Source organism: Salvia miltiorrhiza, chromosome 2, assembly GCF_028751815.1.
Source record: "Salvia miltiorrhiza cultivar Shanhuang (shh) chromosome 2, IMPLAD_Smil_shh, whole genome shotgun sequence".
In the NCBI taxonomy this organism is placed as follows: Eukaryota; Viridiplantae; Streptophyta; class Magnoliopsida; order Lamiales; family Lamiaceae; genus Salvia; species Salvia miltiorrhiza.
Genome location: NC_080388.1, coordinates 66,972,278 through 66,984,290, shown reverse-complemented (window position 1 = coordinate 66,984,290; position 12,013 = coordinate 66,972,278). Strand labels below are relative to the sequence as shown.

Here is a 12,013-nt window from a genome sequence, read left to right as displayed (position 1 = left end):
CATCAAATGGGAGACCGCCGGGCCCCCGCGACTGATCTGTATACCATGCAGATTACCCCTCGCCATTTCGTGGTTAATCATAGCCGACAACCCCTCCGCACAAATAATAAAAAGGTAGGGGGAAAGAGGGTCACCTTGCCGTAAACCTCGCCCAGGAAAAATCGGGCCGACCATCGCACCATTCACCATTACATCGTAAGAGACGGATCGAATACACATAGACATCCAGTTTCTCCACTTAGGGCAGAAGCCCAACTTATCGAGAACAGCTTCCAGATACTCCCAATTAACCCGGTCGTAAGCCTTACTGATGTCAATTTTCAAAGCCATCGTACCAAACTTCCCGCGGGTCTTCTTCTTCATAGAGTGAATAGCCTCAAAAGCAATGAGGATATTATCATGAATAATCCTACCCTCCACGAAAGCGGATTGAGCTCGATCGACAAGATGAGGCAGGGTACTTTTCAAACGGTTACAAAGAACCTTAGAGATTAACTTGTAAATCACATTGCATAAGGAGATAGGGCGGAGATCCTTCATACTAGATGGATTAGTCACCTTGGGGATGAGAGAAATAATAGTTCGGTTAAGCTGAGGGGGGAGAGCAGCGGCATTCAGCCACTCACAGCAACTCCGGACAACATCGTTCCCAATAATATTCCAGAACCTCTGATAAAATTTCGGGTTGTATCCGTCGGGCCCCGGAGATTTATCCGGATGCATTTGGCTAAGGGCATCAGCAAACTCCTTAGGCATGAAGGGCTGGGTGAGTTCAACATTCTTACTCTCATCAATACAAGGTTGAAGCTTTCCCAAAACCTGATTGAAATCGCCCCCACCATCAGATCTCTCAAAAAGCGCAGTAAAATAATCTTTGGCCGTGCTCCTCATTTCTTCCTGAGTTGTAGCCCAGCTACCATCATCACGCTGAAGACGGGTAATAGTATTCACTTTCCGTCTAGCTGACGCCATGGAGTGAAAAAATTTGGTATTCATGTCCCCATCTTTAAGCCAGAATTGCTTCGCCCGTTGTTTCCAATGCTCATCTTCTTTGGCCAGGATAACAGCCATAGCCTTCTTCGCCTGCAAAAGATTGTTAATAGACGTAGAATCATTCTTTCCTTGGAAACGTTGGATGCTAACTTCCAACCGGCGTTTAAGCACTCTATCATGTTTACATTGATTCGAAGCCCAGGTAGAGAGAGATTCAGAAACTGCCTCCAACCGATCAATGATATCAATGCCTCTGAGATTAATCCAACAATCCCGAATAATCTGAGGCAACTCCGGTTCCGAACACCACTTGTTCTCAAAATAGAACCTACGCCGATGAGAAGAAACATACGTCCCATCACATTTGAGAAGAATGGGGGTATGATCTGAGATAGAGGCTGTGACAGGAGTGAGTAGCGCATTTGGAAAAAGAGATTTCCAATTCTCCGTAGCCATAGCTCTATCAAGGCGCTCTTCAACATAATTCTGAGTACCAATCCCACGGGACCAAGTAAAAGGGTACCCCGTAAGAGCAATGTCAGTGAGACCGCAATCGAACGTAGCCTCCCGAAAGCCATTGAAGAGCCAATTAGGATGAGGGACACTACCACGCTTATCTCCAGGGTCCAAAAGATCATTAAAGTCCCCCATAACAACCCAGGGAAGGGTATTAACCTCCGCGAGCCGACGAAGGAGATTCCAAGACTCCCGACGTCTCCCTCGTTCAGGATAGCCATAAAAACCAGTCAAACGCCACTCACCATTAGTATCGAACACCTGCATATCAATATGGTTCGAAGAAAAACTTAATAATTTGCAAGAAGAGGAAGACTTCCATAACAAGCAAAGACCTCCACTCCGTCCAACACAATCCACCACAAAACAGCCTTCAAAGTTAAGGCGAGAACGAATCATTTCCACACGATTTCTTTTAGCAAGAGTTTCACACAAAAAGATAAAATTAGGCCTGTGAGCACGAACGAGCTCACACAACGTCGGAATTGCAAGAGGATGGCCCAACCCCCTGCAATTCCAACTTAGGGAATTCATTGCGACCGGCCGGCTCCGTCCTCGAAGCCCGCCGATAAAGAAGTAGAAGCATCCAGTCCATCTCCAGGAAAACCAGCAAGAAAAGACTCAGATGTTGGGGTAGTGCTCGTATTTTCAGAGGAAACGCCACGTCTCCGTTTCCGATCATCCAGAATAATCGCGCTAGGATCAGAAAGTTGCATGTAATCCGGATGGTTATTTGTGTAACTGATATCCTTCAATATTTGTCGTGGCAGATTTTGCGGGGTAGGATCACGCATTTCTCGGGAAGACAAAACCAAAAGAGGTTGATCCCGTAAAACTAGCTCCTTCCTTTTTGGATCAGTTTGAGGCGGATTCTCCGAAACCCTAGTTGGCGCCGCCACCCCACTAGGGTTTCCTCCTGCTCCATCAGTACGAATCCATTTCTCCCCGGCGAGATTCTGGCCGCGCCGATCAGCCGCTTTCAGCCCCACACCCCATTGCCGCTCCTTATTCTTCACCTCATCATTGAACATTAACTCACAAAAATTCTCTGAGTGACCAAGCCGCCCACATAAGAAACAGAAAACATTAAGTCTCTCATACTTGAAGGTAACAACAAAGGTGGATCCATCTTTACTTTTGATTTTCTTGGATCTTTTCAGAGGTTCATCGACACGAATTCCCACTCTAATCCTCATATATTGTCGCCAAACACCAGTAGAATTGGTTGAGTCATATTCTAAGAAGTTTCCGATAAAGTTTCCAAGTAATTTACCTATCCCCTCTGTGATATAACCCGCCGGAAGATCATGAATTTTGACCCAGAATGGTAGCACATCCAACGGAACGGACAGTGGAAACTCCCCCCGGTGCAGGCGATGTAGAATCAAGGGAAAATTTCCGAAAGCCCACGGTCCTCCTTCATACACCCGAACAAGATCAACTTCATGGAAAAACTGAAAGATAAATCTGCCTCCTCCAATATCTTTCATAAAGACCCCTTTCCCTGGACGCCATATACTGGCCAATCGACTCCGCATCAGATTAAAGTTGATCGGCTGTTCCGTAAGGAAACGTCCAACAAGACAGAGATCTGCTGGAACGGGTGAATCACCAGCAACTTCATCATCAAGAAGAAGTTCATCATCTTCTCCCATTAGGTTTAAGCCTGCCATGCGTGCCTCCATAACACAGCAAAGGAAAACGAAGCAAAGAAACAAAGCAAAAAAACCAAAGCTCTCAACAGAGGAGAGAAAACCAAAAGCTCTCAACAGAGGAGAGAAAATTACTTTAGCATTATTTTTTTGTTATAACCAACATAGTAATTTTTCCCAATTTGACTTAAATAATTTCATATGATGTTATATAAAAATTATTGATGTGCAACTCACATTTAATTACAATGCAACAAAAAATTAGAATGCAAGTTTAAATTATTATTCATGCAACTAACATATTTATAAAAAGAAGCATTACATTATAACATAAGATTTTTATAATTACAAAATTATATATGTGCAACCATATAATATAACAAATGCAATTTCAATATACATAGTATCCAATATATCTAGTGTGCAACTTGAATATACTATAAAAAGTACTCATGCAATTATAAAATTATATTCGTGCAACTATATAATATAACAAATGCAACTCCAATATACGTAGTATCCAATATACACTGTGTACAACTTCATATACGTCGTGTACAACTCTAATATACGTTGTCTGCAATTCAAATATACGTAGTATAATTACACCATAAATGAAAAATTATAAAAATCGTTGTGCAAATTGCATACACACATAATGCAACACATTAACATAATTCATGCAACACAAGATATGTGAGTACATGAGAAATAATCATTATACACATAACATCGTAAAAACAATGCAACACATTACCATTTACCATGCAAGATATATGTCGCATGCAGCCGCAAGAGATGAAATATGGATTAGAAAAGAAAGAGTGAAAGTTATGGCGGTAAATGCGGAGTGTAACGGTTATTTTCAAAAGTCTATTTACCTTTTAATCCTTATGCCAAATTTTAGTCGGCGTGTGCTTAATACGTGAGGGCTTGTAAATTTAATATGAGCCCTCTATATTCTTGTAATCAATGGTGTATAATAGTTCTTAGTTTCAATGTTAAGGATTATTTCTATGTTAACCTAATCATATATATATATATATATATATATATATATATATATATATATATATATATATATATATAGGGTTAGGTTCAATGAAAAAGGCCTAAATATAAGAAAGAAGAGAGAAGTAATCTCATCCGTTGATCTTATCTAATCTAACGGACATGATTTGTTCACGCCATATTCAACGGATTTTTTCGTTGAACATATGGGGGGTCGAAACCCAGAACCCCCAAAAATATTGTATATGTTCATGAATGTTCAACAAAAAAATCCGTTGAACATGGCGTGAACAAATCATGTCCGTTAGATTAGATAAGATCAACGGATGAGATTACTTCTCTCTTCTTTCTTACATTTAGGCCTTCTTCATTGAACCTTGGCCTATATATATATATATATATATATATATATATATATATATATATATAGAGCTGTTCCAATGAGACCCCTTAATTTTAATGAGATCTAGGGCACGATCTGATGCATTTATTTTATCAATCTTATGGTTGATATTGTATGTGGAGGGTGATTTTTTTTGGCAAGGTTCGAATCCGTGAGGAAGCAGAATATTTTAAATTTTGTTATTCATCAGTATATACTACCTTGTTCATCAGTATATACTGCCTTGTTCATCAATAATTCAATATATATGTCTTATTCATTACCAATTTTTTAAATTTTATTTTTCATCGGTATATACATTGTCACACCCCAATTCTTGAATGAATAAATATAATCGAGGTATAAATAATTCATAGAAATAAACAAGGAACAACCTTGTAAAAACCCGAAATATGATAGAAAGTCGGGCTATGCCCCTTTGGATCACAAGTTTTGTTTCATGCTTCTGACAACTGACATTCATTGGCATAAATTAAGTAGTGAAGAGTCTAAGCTCGGTCAGGTATATCATTTGAAATTTAACATGAAGATCTTAAGTTGGGAAAACAAAAGACTGATATGAGTAATTGCTACAGCGGAAGTCTAACATATGAATTTTAACTCTAGCCTCAGCTCCGTTCCGTCAGCACCGGCCAGCCGACCTGAAAACATTTGAAAGTATTTTTGGGCTAAGTACTAATGTACTTAGTGGGCATGCATTTTCTGAAACATTTCATATTTTAATAAAGACAGTTTATCCAATCATACTTGACATGACTTAGAAGGTTTTAAATTGAAAGAAGTACTTCTAAGCATGTTAAAACATTTTCTTTCATTTGTGCGCACATGTCACACTCCCTTTCTGTTACTCGCTGTGATCCCGGACCTCTAGCCACCGACGGATCCATTTCTCCCATTGCACTTGCCCTGGGGACGTAACTCAGACAAGTTGAATTGACCTCGGGACGCTACCCAGGCAGGCCTTACATGATACATGCTCCGGAACACATCCAGCCAAGCACCCTTATAACGCCTCTTACATGAATTAGTGCCCGATGGAGATCAACCCACCGAAACAACTAACAAGTGTACACAATTCTCAAATAACGTGTTAGGCCATAAGAGAACCTCGATCGATCCATGAATTGCGAGCCTTAAACAGAGCAGAGTGCACATAAACATTTTATTGGATAAACAGTTTTCATTACATTAAATAAACAATTTGCATTTCATTGAAACATTTAGAGCTTAATAACTCAATCATACTTTGTACATTTGGAAAGTAAGCCCACCTGGTTAGGCAAAGCCTGAAGATCATAATCACATATAAACCTGTCTTGGGAAAGCAGCGCTAATCCCCCTGGTCACAAAGCCTACAAGAAATTCTATCCTTAATAGGTCTCATGAAACTAATCTTAATGTATTTATGGATGTACTAAACATACTTGATTCATCACGCCGGGTTTTCAAATTTAATGAATAAATACTTGAAAACTAAATTTCTTGAGTTAAGGACACCAACAATATCCTTACTCGATTTTCTTTTAGTGTTTTAGGGTTCTAGCATCCATAATTCGTTCCATTAAAGACAATCGAAAACCATCATAACCTCGTGACTAACCACATAATATCACGTAATCACGTAAACAATAAACAGAAAGAAATAAAATCCTCAAGTTTAGTATCATTAAAATCACAAGTTCACATGAACATAAAAGAAATCATGCACCATTTTATAACATTCTATACATTTCATTTTTTTTTCATGTAAATAAATAAGAAATTCCATTATTCATTTATAAATAATAAAACATTTTAAAATCCATTGAGATGAAATAAAACATTTTAACCATTTAAAATCCATACTCAAAAAGCCTTGAAATATTATAAAAATGAGGGTTTAATCCCAAAATTTGTTTTCATTTTTAAAGTCCATCAATAAATTAAATAAAAGAACGGACCTCATTTAAAATAAATAGTCCCAACCTTAAATATTAAAATTTAAATCAAGAGATTTAAATTCACTAAAATAATTTAGTGAAAATTCAAATACATAGGCAACACAATCACATAAGGCACATAAGAATCACAATCAAACATCATTAAAATATGCTCTGTTTTTACACTGACTCAACTTCAAAATTTAAACTGTTCTGGCTCCGACATATCCTGGACTCGAGACTCATACTGAAAGAAATATCTTCGAGTCTAGTTTCATTTAAAAAAAAAAATAGAGTCGAAAGCTCCAAGTGGTTTGAGAGATATGACGTTTTTACCACGATCTACCATTTCTGGCAGTTTTGTGCAACCGAAGGTTACAATTTTTGAAAAATAGTAAACGTTGTCAAACTGGGCTCAACTTTGGTGGATATCTAGATAACACAATAAGGTTGATACCATAAAAAGTTGGAAAGCTAGATCACATAGGAAGCTACTTAAATGAATGACTCGTTCCCCTGTTCTCTGAAATTCTCGGTAATAATGTGCAGTTTAGGTTTTGCATTTTAAAGAAATATCAAACGAAGTTGAAATAGCTTGAAATTTTACCAGGGTACTCAAGACTCATGTATAAACTTGCTATAAAATTTTCAAAGCTATTAGACATCGAAAAACCATCGATCACAGTAGGTCAGTAGGCCTACGAAATTCTCCACTTTGTATTTAAAACTTATATATCTTAATAATATCTCTAACTTGAATATAACATCATAATTCTCAACAACAACTCATCCCAAAACTCATTTCATCACTTCTAATCATCAATCTAAACCATCACTTAACATCATAGCATGCTCAAGAACTCATATACCCACTCAAATCTTCAAATCAACATCATATAACAAAATCACATATAGAAACACATATATATATCATCTTCTTCCTCAAACTAACATTTTTCATTTTTCACTTCTCAACCTCAAGCTTCAATCTCATCCATCATTAATCATCTAGATCATCTCATAAACTCAAATCCATCATCATATAACTCAAGCCAAGTCAAGAAAATAAACAACAAAATTCGTAGGGTTTCAAGCTCCTAATTTTCGAAAGTTTCATAAAAATAAATTGGGTGATTTTCTTGCTCAATCATGATCATATACTCACTCACATATCATTAATATGATCAAATAAATAATCTAAGATCACTTACTCAAGGATTTAAAAGGTGATCAAGACTTTGCTCCAACTTTGATCTTAGCTCTAGCTTCTTGAATTTGATGAGATATGATAGTATTTGATTGGATTGGATGGTGGATTATCTCATAGTAGTGTTTGATGAAGCTTCTCTAAGCTTTCTTCAATGGACAACAATAGAGGAAAAGAGAGTATAGAGAGAGAGAGGGGAGGCCGAGAATTGAAGTGTGAGGGAGTGAAGTGATGAGCTTTGTCTTGCAATGGAAGAATGATTAAGGACAAAGCATTATTCATGATTAAAGCTTGGTTCCCTACCACCTTAGCACACTAATCCTATCTTCACTCATCACACTTCCACTCATGTTTATTAGATAAAAATAAGTTAGTGGTAGGGAAAAGAAAAAATTAGTGGTGGAAGAGTAGGTGGATAAATTAGGTGGAGAAATTAGGTGATTGAATAAAATAAAAAGTCTTCCGGGTTGTACTATGAAAACTGTAATAATCGTTCAGTGTTTGCTTAAATAAATAGCTCGTGAAAATACTTGAATGCTAAATTAAATAAATATGTAATGCATATAAATTCAATAACTACATTTACAAATGTTTTTGTAAATCATTTTTGTTGGAATTAAAAATAAATTCATTTTCTTTATATCCGGCGTGAATCATCTTACTTCTAAGTTCGAAAATAAATTCTAAACTTAATATAATTGGGCGGGGTGTTACATACATCTTGTTCATTAGTATTATATGTCTTATTCATTGTCCTCATGTTATACGAAAAATAGGGGGTCCCACTGGAGCGCACCCATATATATATATATATATATATATATATATATGAGGGGGCTAAAATAAAAATATATTTTAAAATATAAAATAAGAATAATTTTTTGTTCTTAGATCATCAAGATTTACGGCTGATTTATCACTTTGTTTGATGAATTCATGGCCCTGGTTCAAATCTCATAGAGAGCAAAAAATATAATTTTTGAAATTTATAAATTTACACAGCAAATTCAACATATTCTATATAGAATTCAGTGGTTCACATTTTATATTTCAAAAGAGATTTATAACCTAACCTCTCCCAATATAGGGGTGCGCTCCAATGAGACCCTTATTTTTTGTTAGACACTGAGGCCCTTATTTTTCAATGAATAAGACATATATACTGATGAACAAGGTAGTATATTGATGAATAATGAAATTTTAAAAATTGGTAATGAATAATACATATATACTGATGAACAAGGCAATATATACTGATGAACAATGCAGTATATACTGATTAATAGCGAAATTTAAAATTAAATGATATATAATAAATGCAAAATATGGTTTAAAAATAAAATACTAATTACTCAATACAATTCCGAATTTAAAAACATAATTTTTAATTATGTATAAAGTGTAATGATAATTAAAATTATTAAATTATTTTAAATTATTTGATAATGAAATTAATATTACACATTATTATTATAGAGTATTTCTCATAATAATAATAAATAAACATTTTCATATGCAAACATAAATAAAAAGTTGTAAAATTTTACAAAAAGAGAAAGAAAATAAAAAAATATTTTAAAATTTTAATAACCTATTCGTTTTAAATTCATTTTTTTTATAATTTTTATATCATATTAAAGATCTTCTGACGAACTTAAACTTAAGATGCACATTGAATATTTTTTATAAATTAAATTTGACAATGTTTAGAATAAAATAAAAATTATAAAAATAAAAGAGAAAAAATAGTAAAAAAATTGACGGGAGAAAGAGAGAAAAAATAGAGGAAAAAAATGAAAGGAGAAAACTCTTCTTTTATATATTATAAAATAAAAACTAGAAAGAAAAGAGTAATAAAAATAATTGCAGTCTTGCATAATAAAATGTACATAATTTTCATGATTTCACAAAATATTTTATGCGGATCACAAAAAAAATTATAAACTAACTTCCTTTATAAAATAAGAGAGAGAAAGAGATTAATTTTAAAAAAAATTAATTTGAATATTTTTTTATTTTAAATTTATTTTTTTTATATATTATAAATCAAATTAAAGCTATTGTCATGATATTTAATTTGATACACGTATTGAATTTTTTTAATTAACCAAACTGTATAAATTTTAGTAAAAACAAAAATTCTAAAAGTAAAAAAAATTAAAGAAAAGAAAATAAAATTTGGAATCACGTAAAGAAATAAAAAGAAAAAGAAAGATAGAGAGAGAGAGGGAGAGAGAGAGAGTGATGGTAGTTAGTTAAATAGGGAGAAAATAATGGGTTAAATAGATAGAAATAGAATAATGGAAGAGAGAAAATGTGACGGTAAAAAGCTATCGTTGTATTGATCTTTTATGTATATTATATAGATTTTGTCTTGAGGCTTTAACGTTCGGAACGGGCGTGACACTAGCGCACCTTTTTACATATTGATGAATCTGATGAGTGATAAGAAGATGGCGGTAATTAACTTTATGCATTATTCCACCCTTAAAACACGTCACATTAAAGATAAATACTCCCTCCGTCCCAATATTCAAGTCTCGTATTCCTTTTTGGGCCGTCCCAATATTCAAGTCCCCTTTCCTTTTTTGGCATCAATTAGCATACAATTAATAGATTTAATTATCTCTCTCTCCTCTCACAACCCAACCCACCTGCCTCTCTCTCTCTCCTCACTTCTCTCTTCTCTCTCAAATCGTCATCTCCCCCCTCTCTCCTCTTCTTCTTTCACCGCCTCGCCGCCTCCACCTTCCACCGCCTCGCCGCCTCCACCGCCTCTCAGCAGGAATAAGGGCGGCGACTCCAACCCCCAATTTCACCGCCTCCCTCCTTTCCCCTCTCTCTCTCTCTCCTCGCCTTTTCTCTCTGAAACAAGGCTCGCCGCCGGCCTTCCTTCCCTCACGCCACCGGCCTTCCTTCCCCTACGACCGCCGCCCGTTTTCCTTCCCCAATTCCAGAAACCTTCAAATCCGACCAAATACCAGTAAAATCACCGTTCAAAACCATATCTCTGCGGGAATGAAGACAATAAAAATTCGAAGCCAAAAGTCGAAGCTTTCCCCGACCACTGCCTCGGAGAACGACACCCCTTTCGGCGTGCGGTCACCGGGAATTGAGCGGCCAAAATTTGCAGATTTGGGGAGAAATGGTGGCCTTGCCGGCAGATTTGGGGAGATTTGGTTGTAGATTTGGGTTGCAGATTTGGTTAGGGATTTTGGTTGCAGATTTGGTGCGGTGGATTTCTGAGCTTGATTTTGCAGATTTGGGGGAGCTGGAGCGATTACAGCCAGTGAAGGAAGTGGCGGTGGTGACGACCGGCTGCAAATTGGGGAAGCTGGTGGCGGTGGAATTTGTGGAACTGGAGGAGGAGCTTCTGATTTCTGGCGGCCGGTGGAATTTGGGGAAGAAGGTGACAGCCGGTGGAATTTGGGGAAGAAGGTGACGGCCGGCTTCTGATTTCTGGCGGTGGAACAGTTGGTCCACTGTTCTTGTAGCATTATTAGTTAATTTAATTAAGAAATAAAATACCATTAATTAAATCACTAATTATGTGGTCCCTACTATTTTTACATCTACTTTAACTCTCCTAAATACCCGTGCCCAAATGAAAGGGGACTTCAATATTGGGACGGAGGGAGTACATATTGTCGTTATTCAAACTCTCCTAATGAACAGTGGAAACAATACACTTGCAAATGTAAGACAACTTGATGTATAATATCAATTGACTTTATACTGTGACATATGCTAAAAGATTGTGAAGCATATTATATTTTTGCTCGTACATTTCAAATTGATTATGCAATTAAAATTTAATATTGATTGGACATTACACGTAGTAGAATGTTTGAACTTTGAATATAAACGGTTCCATTAGTTCCTACGTACATTCAAATTGTAACTTTAAGTCGATTAAAATCATAAAGTAAGCTTCTTTTTTTTTGTGAAGAAAATCATATAATAAGTTATTTTAGAAAGTTTATGATTTCAATCTTTTTCTTCTTTTTTTGTTATTACCCAAAAAAAAGAAAAACACACTCACATACTGATTGGACATTACACATAGTAGAATGTTTGAACTTTGAATATAAACGGTTCCATTAGTTCCTACGTACATTCAAATTGTAACTTTAAGTCGATTAAAATCATAAAGTAAGCTTCTTTTTTTTTGTGAAGAAAATCATATAATAAGTTATTTTAGAAAGTTTATGATTTCAATCTTTTTCTTCTTTTTTTGTTATTACCCATAAAAAAGAAAAACACACTCACATAGTAACCCTTTAGGTGACTCGAACCCCCCACCTCTTGGTTA

The 12,013-nt window shown here is 35.7% G+C and overlaps 1 protein-coding gene and 1 long non-coding RNA gene across 2 annotated transcripts; both read right to left on the bottom strand.

Moving 5' to 3' along the window:
• Nucleotides 1–2,039: 2,039 nt before the first annotated feature.
• Nucleotides 2,040–3,182, bottom strand: LOC131009908 (uncharacterized). Its single transcript, XM_057937308.1, has one exon. It carries the CDS (start codon nt 3,180–3,182, stop codon nt 2,040–2,042), a length of 1,143 nt encoding a protein of 380 aa, XP_057793291.1.
• A 2,197-nt stretch (nt 3,183–5,379) lies between these two features.
• Nucleotides 5,380–8,231, bottom strand: LOC131013204 (uncharacterized). The gene is made up of 2 exons (XR_009097593.1): nt 7,706–8,231; nt 5,380–5,927 (listed from the first exon to the last, which is right to left on the bottom strand). It is a non-coding gene; the product is annotated as an uncharacterized LOC131013204 (long non-coding RNA).
• Nucleotides 8,232–12,013: the final 3,782 nt, after the last annotated feature.